General features: G+C 37.7%; 1 protein-coding gene across 3 annotated transcripts in view; it reads left to right on the forward strand.

Moving 5' to 3' along the window:
* Positions 1 to 18,428, forward strand: part of Grik1 (glutamate receptor, ionotropic, kainate 1) — a 335,021-nt gene that overhangs the window by 278,631 nt on the left and 37,962 nt on the right. For 2 of the 3 annotated variants that reach the window (XM_013027465.1, XM_013027467.1), the window contains exons 8-12: positions 298 to 405; positions 8,246 to 8,359; positions 9,953 to 10,156; positions 10,914 to 11,137; positions 17,806 to 17,924. In XM_013027465.1, coding sequence (XP_012882919.1) covers positions 298 to 405; positions 8,246 to 8,359; positions 9,953 to 10,156; positions 10,914 to 11,137; positions 17,806 to 17,924 — 769 coding nt within the window. Of the gene's footprint in view, positions 1 to 297; positions 406 to 2,523; positions 2,569 to 8,245; positions 8,360 to 9,952; positions 10,157 to 10,913; positions 11,138 to 17,805; positions 17,925 to 18,428 lie in introns of all 3 variants that reach the window. The other variant, XM_013027466.1, reaches the window with a different exon arrangement.

The raw sequence follows: 18,428 nt of genomic DNA on the forward strand, positions 1-18,428 counted from the left end.
TATCATGACTTTACAGATTTGGTTTACTTAGGTGAAGAACTGTTTTCTAGCCATTCTTTCCTGACTATGTAAGCTGCCACTCACACAGATCTGACTGGTGTTCAGATGTTACGACTGACAGAACAAATCAGTTTTAATAAAGCTGGCAACGTGCTGTGGTTTCAAGTCACTTAACCATCACAACCAGCTGCCTGATGAAACTGAATAATTACATAACTACTGTGATGCATTTGAGCTACGTGGGTTTAGGATTATGGTGAGTGGTAGAGAATGACAACACATTCTTTCTGTCCACAGGCTCGGTGGGATGGCTTGACGGGACGTATCACCTTCAATAAGACCGATGGCTTGAGAAAGGATTTCGACCTGGACATTATTAGCCTCAAAGAGGACGGAACTGAAAAGGTAAACTTCCTTCATAATGAATTAACAAATAAAGTGCAAAGCTCAAGCATCGGAGTTACATGTGACAGGTAAATTGGAGAATGAAGCAGTGATTGTCCTGACATGTTTATTCACATCCAGGGTTCTAGATACCTTTCCCTAGTCTGCAAAGAGATGTTGATGAGCTCGAGTCTTAAATTATGGATGTGTTATTAATAGTAGGGCTAGCTAATATTTATCAATAATTGTTTAATATTGCATTCATACATACATTAGTTTCTAATAACCCAACAGGTGGGCATCATTAAAGCTATTTCTGAAAGAGATTGAGTAATTGAGTTTAGACTTGGAAAGTCAAGAGCTGTCAAGGTTCATCTATGGAACGGCACTCAAGGATTGCTCAGAAATTAATTTTAACTGCACTCTATTTCCATACTGGTGACAGAGGGACAGGATAAAATAGGATACAAGAGGCTTACTGGAGTAAATTAACTTTGCATCCTTAATTTCAGGGCAAATGCTTGAAATTTTCATTTTAATTGGGATTCTCACTTTGGGATTATTTTAGTTGCAACTCAAAAGTTTGGCTTGCTATTTGGAGTAGCACAAATGTAAAACATGCCTAAATAATAATGAAAAGAATTTGGCTTTTCAGTCCATGATATTACTCCAATTCTAATACTCATGACTACGGAATAGCAGATTTAGCATATACGGTTTGAAGATTGTTTCCATCAGAACCTTAAAGAAGAAAATTCAATCACTGAAGAGCCAAAACTTTATCATTCAACTTCCCCATCATTATAGTGCTCAAAATGTTATATGTATAAGTAGCTTTGAAACCATTGTTTGCTGAATTTGAAAACTTGGGTTGATTTTTTTTAATGAATAAGGTCTGTATTTCTGCTCTTATGAACTGGGAGAATTTATTTTTGGTGGATCCCAACTACCTGGTGCCCCCAAATCACACTGATTGAAACAGAATTAATTAGTTTGAACACAGTAGAAGGTTTCTACTGGTATTAAATCAAGAAAACTCCATAAATTTTCAGCCTTGTAGGGTATACATTATAAATGCAGATTTCCAATTTCTCTATGGATTCTTTCTAATTTGGTCCTCTGCTGTCTTAAAGGAGCTCAAAACATCACCAACCCTACACAACAGGCTGTGTAGGGCTAATGATAAAAGGAAAGAATATTTACTATCATCTAAATATTTGTAATTTGTTTATAGAAAATACCTGCTTCTCTAGGCTCATCCTACTCTCCCCTGCTCTCCTTAGAAGGTATAGCACTGAAGGCAGAAGGAAAGCTTTCACGGAAACATCATTTTGGCTCAGATGGGTAATGAAATAGATGGAGCTATTGCCATGTTTTCCCAGCTATTTATATGCAGCACTATTACGCACACTCGGTTGGTATTTTTCCATCAAAGGCAAAATCGAATAAGATGAAAGTTTTTTCTATTTGTTTCTTATTTCTTCATTGTTCGCAATAACTTTTCTTTCTTCAGGTGACTTGGGCTCAATTCCTAAGAAGGCTGATTGGGCCGTGGTAGCCATGGGAAAAATCAACACATCTGTTTCAGGAGCCAAAGAAGGACAGACCTTTAATCTTGTCATGTCAGCCTTTCTCAGGGTCTGCAGGGAGAATTATTATTTTTTAAAAGCCCACTTTTTTGTAGTTGCACTTAAATTTTTACTGCCTGGGAACACATAAGCAAAGAACAAACCATCATACATGCCTTTTCTTCAATAGTAGTGTATGTGTATGTGTGTGTATGTGTGTGTTGATTTGTTGATTGACTAATTTTGTTACAAATACTTTCAGCAGAAATTAAAATTTTTCTTCTTATAAGAGATAATGATGGTCTGTAAAGCAACAGAACAAGTGTCTATATTTAAAAGTTATTTGTGTTGTGCAAAAGGAAAAGTAACAATGGAGTCTTAGCACCAAGTAATTCCTAGGACAGCCAAGTTATAATCCATCTCTTAAACTGTGTCAGGCTTTATGTTCAATGATGATGCAAAATTCCAAAGACTAGGTAAAGAATCTGCCACACACCATATTTACCTTTCAAGTTCCATGCTCCATGTTTAATTAAGTGCTGTTTTTATTTTTTCCTCTCTGAACACCAAGGCCGCTGGTGAAGTGTCTAAGCACTTGTATAAAGAGTGGAAGAAGGTTTGTACTCTGATAACAATTGAAGGAAACTTGGGGTGGGGCAGGGAATACCCATGGAAAGCTGGCATCTTTCCAGTTTTGCTTGACCAATAACTCTCCAATGGCAGTGTAGAGGCGAGATTCCACACCAAGGGAAAGGGGGGAATAGAATTTCTGTCAACATCACCCATGAATTGTGATGGATTAAGTAAGGACAGATTAACATTGTCCCCTAAGATGATTTTTGTGTGTTCTGAACAGGACCTGTCTCTGTAAGACCTGCAAGCAGGTGCCTGTAATGGAAATAGACATCCACTCATTTCCATTCCTTCTCAAGTCATGAAGTATTTCCCCTAAAAAAGATGCAAGCAACAATGGATTTGGCCCATCAGACTGGTCAGATAAGCTAAGTCTTTAGAAGACCAGGACATTTCCTTCAATTTCAATAGAAAAAAGAAGGAAAAAAGGAGTCATTTTCAGAAACTACCCTTTCTATTCTGTGAAAGATTTTTTGTCAGAGTGCACTGTCTTACACTTTGTTTCAGAGCTACTGTTAGCAGAGGGCAAAAACTTTAGAAACTTTGGAAGGGAAATAAGATTATCTTGTAAATTATACCACCTACAATTTCATAGTATATTATATAGTACCAAATGGCCAATGACTGTGCATAGATTTATATAAACAGATGGTAAACATTAAAAATATTTGGATCATGAAAACATCCCAGTGATAGGCAAACACCATATTGTCTTTCATTCTTTCTTCTCCCTCCTACTATTCTGTTCCTCTTTCTTCCTCTCTCTCTCTCTCTCTTCCTTCCTTTCCTCCCTCATTTATCCCTCCCTCCCTCTCCCTCAAACTACTTGCTAAACAAGTCTGTTGATTGATGGATAGGTAGACTTGAAATTACTTCAGGTCCAACAGTTTGTCAGTTTCACTCCCATCTTTCATATTACCAGTTGAGTCAAATAAATAGCTCCTCAAACCACCAAAAGACTCTCTTGGTAGCACCAACTACACATACCTAAAAATTTTCCTCCTTCTAAGTTTTAAAAAGCTGAAGGCATGGCTTAAGTGGGAGAGCACTCGTATTAAGCAGAAGCCTTGAGTTCAAATCCAGTTACTACAAAACAAAAAAATAGTTCTATCAGTTTTATTTTAATTGTCAATAAAGCACAGTATCCAAGATCTATAAAAGTTGAACTAGTTTCTTCCTTTGTAGTAAGCAGATGACCTCACCTGGCACTCCAAAGCAGTTTATTACATTAATCCATCTTGGGATCAAGCACTTTATGCAATACTGAATTCATTCAAACCAGGCATCCTAGAGAATGGAAGCTAAGCTGGAAATGAGCCAGAGGGAAGGGAGTTGCTCTCCACTTGGCACCAACCACCACATATAGAACACATGACAACGATGTGGCCTCACCACCTCTGCCTACTGGTGAACTATAGATGCCATCCATTCTCTGTTATGACTGCACCTGAAATTCACAGTAACCCGAGTAGCAGATGTGACCCAATGAGACTGACACACACTGTACTTTCCCAAGGAAGACAACACCTTCAAAGGATCCAATCCATATCGTATTTAAATTCCAACCATGTTTACTAGCGCCATGGCCTTTTCCAACTACAAAATACATCCCCTGAAATTATTTCCAAGAGAGGGATCTTTACCAACCCCATCACTAAGAAATGAAAATAAGGCTCGTGACACAGGAAGTAAATGTGCCCTTGTGCATCCTCTTCCCACTGGGTTATTTCCTTCTGATAATTTTAGATTTCATGTTTATGTGAATCCCACTCTAGGCTTGAAAAGTATATACAAGTGAGCCTTTGGCTGCCCTTTGATGGTGTGACTTTTTTTAAGTTTGTGAAATGTCCTCTGGGCATTCATTTTCAAATGTTCCTTCAGTTGTCCCAGATAACAAATGACTACTGCCTCATAACAGCCTAGACAGAGTGAAAGAAGGCAGGCCAGACAATTTAGCCTTTGAGTGGTCCTCCCCACAAATAATTGATCCACTATCCACCACCTCTCACTGGTAAATTACTGCTGCCTGTTTTCACTCCACAGTTTGAAAATTGAGGTTCTGCTTCCTGAAGGCACTCCTCCAAGGTCGCAGAACAAGACAAAAATACCAAAGTCTAAGCAGCTGGGTCTGCCCAGTACACACACACACACACACACACACACACACACACACACACACACACCCATGTACACACTTAGGTTTGCTGATTAGAAGATTTTTAAAAACAAGAATGAGATTCTTCAGATTACATACTTATTCTGTTTACTTTCCAGGAATAGCCTCACCTTTTATTTCATTTTGATACTCTTCCATTTGTATTGAAAACCTCTTCTGTTCTACAGATAGTGGGGGGAAAAACATATTCTCTCTCATTTTATGGAAGAAATTTTGCTCTACTGGGACCTGGGAACTAAGTTGATTGAAATGGCAGCAGCAAACATCTCTTAGCTTCTGTGCTTTGCTGAGAATGGCAAGAGAAATAAAAGCTAGATGTCAAGCTGTGGCATAGATTTGTCTACAATTTCAAATTTTATTTTAGAAGTGAATGCTATTTGCAAAACCATTCAGCATTTCTATTTTCAAATATGAAACCTATTTTTAAAAGAGTTTCTTTGAGCTGGGCATGGAGAATCTGAAATTCAGAGCCAACCCGATCTCAATTAGCAATCTAATCTCAAACACAAAATGCAAACCAAAGGACTGGAGACATGGCTCAAATAGTCATTTGTTTGCCTAGCATGTGTGAGGCCCTCGATTAATGCCCCAGTACCACTGAAATATGTAAATTACCATGTCCTTTTAATCTTGGTGTGTGTGTGTGTATGTGTGTGTGTGTGTGTGTATGTGTGTGTGTGTGTATGTGTGTGTGTGTGTGTGTATAACTATGAGTTTGGATCTGAGATTTCTTGCTATTTATAAAAAGGAACATTTGGGGTTACATTAGAATATGCATTTCATCTCATTTCTGGAAAGTATTAGACAGCTGGCTAGTTCATTATGGCCAGTTTGTTGGCATTTGTGGAATGACTGAATAAATTTCTCAAAGATATTTAACTAAATAAATAAAAAGTAGTTCCTATAAACACACACAATTGACATTCATTAAAATAACAGTTTAAGAAGACCATCTTCTATGACTTTAAAAAGTGTCCTAAAACAAAGTAGTGTTCACCTTTTGATACTCAGTTAAAAATTAGATGTCCATTCCCTATTTCTAAATCAAGGTTTAAGCAGAATCATTCCAAAGTCTCTTTATGGAGCTAAGTTAATTACAACTAAAATCATAGATTTAGAATACATAAACAAATGTGTCAATCAACAAATGTATTGTGCTATGATACATGCCACAGCTTAACAGCATGGGCTATGTTACTTAGAAGTCAGAGTCTTTGCTTAAAAATAGTAGGAGGAGTGAAATTTGCAAAGGGAGAGAAGAAAAGTTTCCTATCCTGAGTTTAATGGGTGCCAGAGGGGAAACTCTTCAATATATCTCCTTTGGATGATGGATAGACATCATCAGGACCCTAGAATATTAAAGGATTATTAGCCTACCTCCAATATCTTCTCTCTTTATATAGTAGCATAATACTCTCTTTAAAAAATTTAAACTTCCAAACCTATCTCTTTACTTCTCAAATCAACCACTCTACATATTCATGTTAATGTTTGATAGTCCTTCATATTTTCTCAAACCATTGATACCTCTAAGAAAGATATCCTTCATGTCAAATTAATTTCCACTGATAAACTTAGGCACTAAACAAAAGCAAAGATAGAAAAAACGATGATGGAAGAAGGTTGACAAACTAAGATGTGATAATTTAATCATCAGACAGACTCTATTATCTCAATTTTGCTGGCAAAAAATTAAGCCACAGAGAGGTTGATTAATTCATCCAAGGCCACACTACGAGAAAGTTGCTAAGATAGAGTCTGGATAAAGAACAGTTCTACAAAGCTCAAACTCTATTGAGCTAGCCAAACATCTTCCCTATTGAAGAAAATATATTCCTGCGCTGATGGATGTATTTAGGGACCAAAAATGAATCCAATCTATCCATTTGACTATGCCTAAGTGTTAATGATCCTAAGCTGCTACTGTTTCTCATGGCTCCTGAATTTCATCAGTTTCTGAGATCTACAAAAAAAAATTCACAGACAATTTCAAATTCTTTTGCAACAAAGCCAGCTTAAAGAAATTTATCATTAACATTTAGGTAGACATATATATAATACTTTTATAGACATCATCTCATTTAATCTTTGCAGTAGCTTTGTAATGAACTTACAGTTAGAGAAACAAAGTTCAGAGAGCTTACTTTCTTGTCCAAGGTTACATGACATAGCAACTGGATGACATCTTTTGTCTGACTTTTCCAGTGTCCCTTTCACATGGCTAGTAGTATTGCCTAAAGACTCAGAAAAATCCCTCAGTTTCTGATGGTACTTCTCCTGAGCTGTCCCAGAGCCTAAAACACCCATATACGAGTTTAGCATCCCTTATTTGAAATGCTTAATGCCAAAAAAAAAATATATATATATATATAATGAGACCTCTTGAAATGAGACTCAAATCCAAACATGAAATTTGCTGCTAATTCATAGACATATAATATGTACATATTATTATATATGGATATATAGTGCATATATGTATACATACATAATATGTATGTTGGTATATATATATATATATATATATATATAAAAGGTAATTTTGCACAATATTTTAGTGCCCCTGTGTTTTGACCATTACCTAGGGTCAGGTGATTTGGAAGAATTTCATATTCAAAGAATAAGAATGTATAATCTCTATTACTACAGCCAGTAGACCTAGGTCACTAAAGAAAATAGGTCATTATCTTTTTGAAAGAGCAATGGTCTTCACTGAATGTAAATTTCCTTGGTTGGATCTGTGACACAAAGATCAATGAGTGATAAGCATGATTATCCTTATGAAGAAGGTCAAGGTCAAGAAGACCCGAAAAGACAGGTCAATGGATATTGATAACAGAAGCCATTAGGTCCTGGACAGAGGGAAAGCCTAGTCCTACCATGACACACAGACACAGTCACTGTCCAGCATTGTCCCTCAGTGAAAATAGGACCAGAAATGTTGACTTAGCCACACATTTTCTCCCCATCTCATTTCCTTTTGATGTATAATTTCTCCACCCTCCACCAGCTTCTCCATCTCATTATTCAAAAATTTTAAAGAAAATGATAAAAACAATCCCACTTTGGCAAGATATCTTATATTAGTACAATGAAGCCTTCCCGGGGAGAGAGCTTTTTGTCTCTTGTGGTGTTATTCAATGCCTAGAACTGCACCTGACATAGAAGCAGATGCTCAACAAATGTATATGTTGGGAGGTCTGATAGTCATCTAAGAATTCTTTAATTTTGTTAAAGAAGAGCAATGTACCTCATAAATGAAAAAAAGAAGCCTTACCCTACTACCCCAAATAGCAATTTCCACTATTCTGTGGACAATTCATTCTATGGATTCATTTTCCCACATTGAGTAGTGTCCACTGCCACCTTCTGCCGCCCCACACCGTAAGCATTTATGCCCATTGCTGGTATAGAAGGGGACTCTTCTTAGTATAAATGTCCGCACAGACCACCTGCAGCCTCTGATGTACTGTGTTCTGTGTAGATTGGGATTTGGAACTCCAACAGTGGGCTCAACATGACAGATGGGAACAACGACAGGTCCAACAATATCACAGACTCGCTGGCCAACCGAACACTCATCGTCACCACCATCCTGGTAAGCTACCTTCAAGAAGTTCTGCACTCCTTCTCTAGATTCCTATGCTAGATCTGGAAGGATTCCTCAACTGTGAATTTTTGTGGTGTTGTTGGGGTTTTTTTAGTCTGTCTGAATGTATGGAAAAGCCTATGTTTTTATATGCTTCAAACAGGGTTATTACAAGCTCTGACTGTGGCTTTGAAGGCCCCTTCCCTCAGTGCTACTCTATCCCCTCAGTGCTACTCTATCCCCATCCAGCTGACTTTTTGATTTTTTCCGGATTATTGATTGGTTGGCTGGTTTTAACCAAAAGGAGAGGCTCTGGCAAAAGACCAGAGAACTAGGAAGAGAGAGGCAAAAAAATTCTTCCCTGATATTTCCCTATTGTCATCCAATGGTTTCATAAAAACTCCTGTCCTTCCCAAGCCATGGCTTGTGCCTTGTTGTTGGCTCTTCAGCTGCGCTGGATTCCCTCCATGAGCATTCCTCCCTTCTTCCCATCTCAACCCTGGGTTTTCTTAGGTTCATGAAGGATTGGATCACTGGGTTTCCATATCCAGCCCTGACTCTTACCATCATCTCCCTTTGTTCACACTTCTATAAATCACCCCTGCTGATATCAAACCATCTACTAGGATTCTGATCTCATCCCTTCCCAGCTACCACACATTAATGCCTATTTTGTCCCCCTTTTCTTTCCTGAGAAAGCTAGGCAGAAGTAACCTTCTCTGAACTCTTCCCATGCAGGCATGCCTGCCTTATCTCATGCAGTTTGTAGCATAAAGGCCATTGTGTTTGAAATACTTAATATGCAAGAATTGTTTATTCAAAGGAAAAACTTCATTGTTCTTCTATCCATACTTTGGGATACATGTCAATAGCATATCAATTGTTTTAATTTTATTAAACGCTTAGACTTAGGCAAATGAGATTAGCAAGTTTTCAGAAGTATGGTGGAAAGAAGAAGCTCATCATCTGTAAAAATAGGTGATTTATCACATAGGTAGAAAAGTGAAGAATTACCAGATTTGAAATACAAAGTGATTTGCAGTAAGACTATAGAAATGATGCTAAAAGAAAACATAGAAAGGACATACACAGAAAGTAGCAGTAAGATTGAGATGAATATTTGAAATTAGAATTACAATTGAAATTGAAATTAGAATATTTAGTAGACAAGAAGTGTGAAATTTGAGGTGCATTGGCTGATTTTTTTTCTTTTGTAAGTGGATGACACTTTTAGGTCAAAATCAAGATAGGGAAAGCCTAGGAAAGAAAGTCTTGATGTGGGCAAAGTTGAAGGTCCTGAGATTTCCATCTTCTCAGACCCAAGGACAGAACACAATAATACCTCTGTCCCACCATTCACTCACCACACCCCACTGAACAATGAAAGACAAGCTCACATGTGAAAGACAGGAAGGAAACAGCAATCTATGACATTGAGGGAACAGGGAGACCAAGTTTAGTCGAGGCAGAAAGGTAACGTGACTTACTTCAGTACTTTGAACACTGAGAATCTTCTTACTATATTATAATTCCTGAAACTACTGCTGGACCAATCCTTCCTTACACGAGAACAGTCTCTTAATTTTGATGTCTTTCACTTAGGAGGAACCCTATGTGATGTACCGAAAATCGGATAAGCCCCTCTATGGGAATGACAGGTTTGAAGGATATTGCCTGGATCTGTTGAAAGAGTTGTCAAATATCCTGGGGTTTCTGTATGATGTGAAGCTGGTCCCTGACGGCAAATATGGAGCCCAGAATGACAAAGGAGAGTGGAATGGGATGGTTAAAGAACTCATTGATCATGTAAGCAAAAATACATCACATACATCTGAAAAAACAGGATGAGGAAAGGAAGGGGGGGAGATGGTTGAATCAATGTCAAGAGAAATGTTTCTTTTTAAAGCCTCATGGTAATTTTTTTATTTTGGTGCTAGTCCTGGGACTTGAACTCAGGACTTGAGCACCGTCCTTGAGCTTTTTACTCAAGGCTAGCACTCTTAGCACTTGAGCCACAGCTCTACTTCTGGCTTTTTGCTGGTTAATCGGAGACAAGAGTCTCACAGACTTTCCTCCTGGACTGGTTTCGAACTGCAGACCTGAGACCTCAGCTTCCCAAATAGCCAGGATCACAGGCATGAGCCACCAGTACCTCGCTAATGGTGATTTTTTATGCTGAATAAAACAATTTAGATATGCAATCTCAAATTATTAATATTATGACCAAGTTGCTCATTTCCTTCCTTTTCTAAATGCTGTTTTTTAGACATGTCCTCCTGCATTTTCTTACACTATTTAGTGTGTGTATGTGCATGTGTGTGTGTGTGTGCGCACGTGTGTGTGTGTGTGTGTGTGTGTGTGTGTGTATGTTGCATACTTTATGGCTTGTCTTTACTGATACAGTAGCTGGGAACTTGTTTTTATATTAAAGTCAATTACAGTAGCAACTTCTTATATGAGAGGCACTGGAGTTGGAAGTAGAGATCAAGGATATTCAGCGAAGTTCAGACATTTGCAGAGACGTGAAACAGGAAGCCAAGAATTTGGGGCTTGTTTTTTACAGAGGGCTGACCTAGCCGTGGCTCCTCTTACCATTACTTACGTGAGAGAGAAAGTCATAGACTTCTCCAAGCCGTTTATGACCCTGGGTATCAGCATTCTCTACCGGAAGCCCAACGGGACCAATCCTGGCGTCTTCTCCTTCCTCAACCCGTTGTCTCCAGACATTTGGATGTACGTGCTCTTGGCTTGCTTGGGAGTCAGTTGTGTGCTCTTTGTGATTGCAAGGTAAGTTTCAGAACACTGAATTCATAAACAGTCTATGTCAGTCCCAGATCTCACAGTTAAGAACTGAAAACCCACTCTCTTTTCTTTGTTGTTTGGTTGTTTCTTGCTTACTGCTCTCTTCTTATCTACTTTCTATGGAAAAGTCACTTTCTAAACAAATACCTTTTAATTATTCACAAATATACTTTTTAAAAGACAAAAGGGTTTTTTTCACTTTGATTTTATCAGTATTTCAAGCCACATAAAAAGGTTATTTATTCATTTTCCATGAATGGTAATATAATAAAAGCAATGACTCAACTAATACATTTAAAATGTTTCATTAAGGAGAGCAAGATTATATCAAGCTATTTGAACTCCTGGGGTATATGGATTAATTAAAAAATTTTAAAAAAACAAAGTTAGCTAGAAGTTATTATAGCAAATAAAAAACACTAGAATAAAGTGATTGGGGAATCCCCCAGGAGTAAAACAATAATAATTTGAAAATTCAATAGAAAGAGGATTTTAAAATAACACTGAAAATTAAGATTACTTCATGTAGAGAGTAGAGGTATGAAATCTTTATACTACCATTAAGGTGATTTGATGTAGGTTTTATTTTTGAGATTTAACTCTTTATTTCACTCTTCTGCTATACATAGATCTTCCAGGGATTTTTATGCCACTCAGTAAATCATGTATTTTCTAAATACCTTTGATGTTTAATTTTAAATAGGTGTTTTACCTATTGGTTTAAATATTTGATATCCCTAGACAAAACATGACTTTTTTTAATTGTCTTTGTATGTCACCTGTCTGTTTTCAATTTTTTCACCTTTCAACAAAACTTAATGAACTTTTTCCCTAATCAATTTTTGTTTTCCCTCCAGGAGTTTCTAAGAGAAATATTTCTTCATGCTAGCTCTCTGTCATTGTCCACTGTCTGGTTTTGATTAATGCCAGGTAACTCTTTTCCTGGTGTAATTATAAAAAAAAACTGGGAAAGATAACCCAAGCTGGGGAAGTATAAACTATCTACAAGGGCAGGCGCAGTCACACTGAGTAAATGCGTGCTCTCAAATGTGGGTATTCATTCAATATAAAGAGAAAATGCTGACGTTATCTCCACCTTGTAGTACATGCCATTATCACTTCTCAGGTTTCATGCTTTTAAGTAATGATCAAAACCCTCTTTCTATACACCTTACTTTAAAAACTAGATTATTGATAGTCTATACGATGATATTATCCTTTGATATTTTAAGTGAGTAATTCACAACCAAGCAACCAAGAGAGATTTTCTTTTCCCTTTAGGGGACCTTTGGCAATGTCTGAAGACATTTTTTGGTTGTTAAGACTAGAGACAAAAATTGCAATTCATATTAAATGGATACAGTATACAGAGTAAATGGATACAGTATATAGAGTAAATGGATACAGTATACAGAGTACTGCTAGACATCCTACAGTATTCAAGGCAGCTATACAGATTCTCTCTGTCTCTCTGTCTCTCTCTCTGTCTCTCTCTCTGTCTCTCTCTCTCTCTCTCTCTCTCTCTCACACACACACACACACACACACACACACACACAAAGGATTATCAGTTCCAAAAGGTCAATAATATTAAAGTTAAGAAACCATGTTCAAAACAATGAATGTATTGCCTTGCAAGTAAAGAAAAAAAAGTGAAAATAAGCTTTGGAGATGAATTTGTCATTATGACTCTGAAATTGAGTTTAAATAAATATTTCCCTGGAAGGACCATGTAATAATTGACCACTAGTTCTTGAACTGACTTGTTTTATTCCTCTGTCTGGCATTAGCCAGGTGACAGAGGACAGTAAGAAAGTGAGGAGTTCTATATAGTTAGGGATTCTAAGAAGTAGAGCAGCCAAGACTGTTGATGAGCAAGTGAGTGACTTATTGCCATGAAGTTGACCAGAGCTACTAGGAGAAAAATAAATAACACATGTCAGTGGCATCTAGAAGTCCTCAGAGCCCAACCACAAGGGACCCTTTTACACTTGACCCTAATTGTGAGTCTAAGTAACATTGTTTTGTCAACAGACTAGGTCAGGAGAAGGTAACATCCAGTATTTTTGCCTTCTTCATTTTGTCTGTTTTTTTCATTCTTCCATAAGCTCTCAGGGACTCGTCCTCTTATTTATATTTCTGACTTCACACATCTCCCCATCAATGCCATCCACTCAACATTCCTACTTGCAGAATGTATCATTTGTAAACCAGCCCTTCTGTGTTTTGCTTATTCTCCTTGATTTTACCCTTCACCTCCTTTCACTTGCTTGCGGCAGCTGAACACTTAACAATGTCTCTACACCTTTGAGACCATCCATGCTCCTACTTAATAAGACTATGAAATGCATTTTGGGTGATATTCCCTCAAATTCTGTATTTCCTATCATTGTCATTTGAGACCATGAGCTCAGTCATTCCATACCAAGAAGCTAAGATACAAAATTGTGTTGGTTGCTATTTTAATGGTTTACACTCAAATTTAAACCATTAAATGTAAGTGGGAAATGTAAATGAAAAACAGTTAATCTAATAATGTTTAGCTCTAGAGAGACGTGGAATTTATGTCATGGTGTATTGCATTTTATGTTCTTTTAAAGGGGAAAAATAAAACCCAGCACAGCCTTTAAACCTAATGTTCTCATTGGATAGAGGCATTTGTCATTAGCTGAATGGAATTCAATTCATAAAGTTGTAGATATCAAAAGGAAAAGTTATAGTCATGAAGGTAAAAATTTCAGTCATTGTGACTTGTAATACATTTACATGTCAGTGTTTAAGATCTGAGGAAGACATCTTTCATGTCTTGAAAATGTATTTAACCACAAGGAATATAACTGGCATATTAATCCCAGTTAAACACATAAGCTAAATAGACTAAAGACTCAGATACTATGCATGTATGTTTACACTGTATGGTTTGTGCTTTTCTTCCTAAAACTGAACAGCAATAGGTTAGCATTTGGAAATATATATATATATATATATATATACATATATATATATATATATGTATAAGTATATGTATATGTATATTTATGAGAAAAATGAAGCCCTTAAAAATGGATTCCAAAGATACATAATACAAACTCACTGGTGATATTCCAAGAGCAAACAGACTTTCTCCATTTAAAAAATGACTCATCCTCAACTTCTTAGTGCAGCCGAATACTCATATCATCCATAAGAGAGAACTTCAGTGTGAGCATAATTTTAAATCTTCCCTTCAAGTCTAAGCTCGCATGGTTCCTATCATTTTATGAACTTCCATATTTCAACATAAGATTACTATTCTAACATTCTTCTAATACTCTTCTAACGGTAATTGTAACAGTCAAAGCACATTGGTACATTTCTCTATCACCTTTCTCTAAAAAAGTCATCATGAATCATTAGAGGATGCAGTTGGAGATTGTCATTGACACAATCCTATTTTAAGACCTCTTGATGCTGACATACTGTCATTCTGGCTATATTTAGATAGGCAGTGGAATTTTGAGCTTAAATATCTACTTACAGGTGACAGGTGGGTCTTTTATATCATAAAAGGCAGTGATACACAGCAAACATTGTTTCTTGGTCTATATGTTCCTCCAAGTCATTTGGAATCTGAGAGAGGAAGAATCTAAAATATGTCTATAGAGCAGGCAGAATCACACTAATGTTTAGAAAGCTCCCTTCTCCCCGCCCCAACAAACAATTTAATCAATTGCTCACTTACAAGTGCAAAGTATAAAATACTAAAAAAACAAAAGGATACCAAATTAAAAATAAAAGCAGAATTCCAAAGTGGTGTTCATGGCTCAGAGCCCATGTGTAGGGTGGAAAGGGAGATAAATGGCCAATATCAGAAGAGCTGGTGGTTGCTAGGTTTTCTGCTCTATTTGAAACTCTTTTGTGGGATGCACAAGCCTCTTAATGTATTGCAATTCCTATTTTCAAATTATTGTACCAGTGACAATGATACTGTTTAAGTAACAGCATCTTTAATGAACATGCCATTTCAATTATTAGGTTCATTAATATTGGTGTTCATTCCTCCAGCTCAACAAACGACTAGAGTTATAAGAGTTTGTAAATTCAAAACTTAATTATATTGTTGAACTGGTCATTAAAACATATTGGAAAGACAATGTCAACTTAAGCTATCTCCATAACCTTTACTGAACCACCATAGTCTACCCTGCAGCTGGGTAGACTGGCTTCTGCCCAATTGGATACCAATATGGTTGCTATAATCTTCCAGGCTGTTGCTTTAGTCCCTCTGAAACTCTTTTGGACTGTGTCCAGCAGCTTAGAGAATGCTTTTTCATTAAGAGGATCTCTCTGCCCGGTTCCTCGTACATGATTCACAGTGTGTCCTGCTTTTTTTTCTTTCTCTAGTTAATATATTCACCTTAGGCCCAGCTCTCCCTGATGTGTCAGCAAGCTGCTATTGTTTACTGCCTGAACCTTATGGCTTGGAGAACATCCTGTATGTTCTCATCGGCCTGATGGTATTTTAACATTCCTCTAACACTCCTGCTTGCATTAAGAGGACCCACTGGCAAATGGCAAAGCTGCTAGTGCTAAGAATTATTGCATTTTAAATCATTTCCCAATCACACTGCTGAGCATCTGATAATATCCTTTTTAGAAAAATAAGCATGTCTTAGCAAGGTAGCCCTTGAGAAAATAACCACAGAGCGAAGACCTCTTCCTAGGGGCTACCGAGGTCAGAAAGGTGCTTAGAAAATAAAGAACTAAATTTGTATTCAGTTCTCCAGATTTTTTTATTTAAAATACTACCCCATGGAGATACCTAGATTCCTTTTTATTTCTTTTACAAATAAGAGGAAACTACAGCCCAAGAGAATGAGTTAAATTGTTCACTTACACTTCCTCAACTACTAATTATCTTTCCAGAAAAATTCCCTGCCTGTAGCTCACCACCTTCCAATACAGCTCTGAAAATGCTGTAGAAAGCACTTCCCACCTACCAAGGGTTGGTGATTAAGCAACTGACAGGCCATAGTTCTCAAAACAATTCAATTAAAAACAAATCAAAAGGAAATTATGAGCTTAGAATCTTCCAGCAAGCCATGCTATGCAGTTAATATTAATGTATTCCTTGGCCTGAGCTATGATTCTTCTAACTGAAAACTTTGTCTCAGCATTGAAAGATTGTGATTTGTGTTTCTTTATATCATAATAGAAGTATCTATCGCAATCTGGACCCAGTGGCTCATGCTTGAAATCCTAGCTACTTAGGAGGTGGAGTTTAGAAGGATCACTTTTTGAGGTTAACCTTAGCTAAAAGTTCATGAGATAGCAATCTCAACAAATAAAAGTTAGGTGTGGTGGTATAGGCATGGGGATATGTATTTATCCTTCCAATTACGCACAAAGTGTAAGTAGGAAGATCATGGCCCACACAGGGCAGGATCAAAAACCTATTGGAAAAAAATCCTTAGGAAAAAAAAAAAAAAGGATGAGGGAACTGCGCATCCGTGGTTCACTCCTGTAATCCTAGCTACTCAGGAGGCTGAGATCTGAGGATCACGGATCAAAGCCAGCCCAGGCAGGAAAGTCTGTGAGACTCTTTTTTGTTGTTGTTTTTGTTATTGTTATTCTGCTTCAGTGCCAGTCCTAGAACTTGAACTCAGGGCATGGGTATTCTCCCTGAGCTTCTTTTGCTTCAGGCTAGTATTCTACCACTTGAGCCACATGCCACTTCCAGCCCTTTCTGGGTAGTTTTTATTTGAGAGAAGTCTCACAGATGTTTCTGCCAGGGATGGCTTTGAACTGTGATCCACAGATCTCAGCCTCCTGAGTAGCTAAGATTACAGGTGTGAGTCATTGGCGCCCAGTTCCCATGACACATATCTCCAATTAACTACCAAAAAGCGGGAAATAGTGCTGTGGCTCAAAGTGGTTGAGCACTAGCCTTGAACACAAAAGTGGAAGGACAGCACCCAGCTCCTGAGTTCAAGCCCCAAGACTGGCCTCCAAAAATAAAATAAAAAGAGACGTGGTACAGTACCTACCTAGTAAGTATTGTACCCTGAGTTCAAATCTTAGTACTACCAAAAGAAATATCTAGCATATCCCAAACCCAGCCCTTCTCTTTTTTTATATGTTGTTCTTATGTTGAAGCTTTTTTGATGCATTATATAACCACAACGTCCTTAAACCCCTTCTAAACATCTGCCCATAGAAAACTATAGAACTCCATTGAAAGGAAATCACCCTCTTCTTTGAGTTTCCCATGGGGATTTAGCAACCGTTCTTCGCAGTTACTGCACAACAACTGTGTTCTTCTCATCACCGCTTAGTAAGCACTTGGGTTGAAGGATCCTTTCTTTACAGTCCAGCTGTTGTAGAGTAAAATGGAAATGAATGAAGACGGAAGAATTCAGTCACCAGAGATTTGAGGAGGACAATTTTAGCCAACCAAGGTCTCGACTCAGAAATAAGAACCCTGGTAAATGCTAACTCCAGATTCTTGGGCACTTTTCTCACCAAACGTTTCTAAGTTCATGCGTCTGGCCCATTCTCTTTGGTTTAATAGTTTCATCTTTAACTGGTTGGGCTTTCTTTACTGCTCAGCAGGCTTTTCTGGCACCCCACGTATTTACCTGATACTTACCGACTGTTTCTATTAACTACCACAGGTTTACACCCTACGAGTGGTATAACCCCCACCCGTGCAACCCTGACTCCGATGTGGTGGAAAACAATTTTACTTTACTAAACAGTTTCTGGTTTGGAGTTGGAGCTCTCATGCAGCAAGGTACTTCGGTCACCCTTCTTTGTCACATGCATCCCACAGTCTGCTGACAGGCTTTCGTGCTGGTAAACTCCACCATGCAGCTAGGGGGTAGGCTGAAGACCCATGCAGTTGAAAGCAACTGCAACTGACCCAATTTTGCAGTTCTGAAGCAAAGACAAAAATGTGTCCTAGCTAGAACTCCCTCATTATGTATCTCAAATAATCTTTCTGTCTAGGAATGAACAGAGTTTCCTTGTCAGGTGCAAAGTATCAATTACCTACGAAACTGTTGATCAACTTGCATAGATGGACCTTTCCATCTTTTCCCTTTTATCTGTAACTCTGTAAAGTCAGAGGTTGGCAATAAGTGGGATTTAAATCCTGGGAGGATTGCATTCACTTAGATGCCTCCAGTTGCCAACATACCTAGAACTTCTACCTAATTACCACTCTGACAAAACCTACTGAGATTCATGTTAGCCTCCCAGTAACTTTTTACAACCTCCCTCAATCGGTAGCCATAGC

The sequence above is a fragment of the Dipodomys ordii genome, unplaced genomic scaffold (assembly GCF_000151885.1).
Source record: "Dipodomys ordii isolate 6190 unplaced genomic scaffold, Dord_2.0 Scaffold104, whole genome shotgun sequence".
In the NCBI taxonomy this organism is placed as follows: Eukaryota; Metazoa; Chordata; class Mammalia; order Rodentia; family Heteromyidae; genus Dipodomys; species Dipodomys ordii.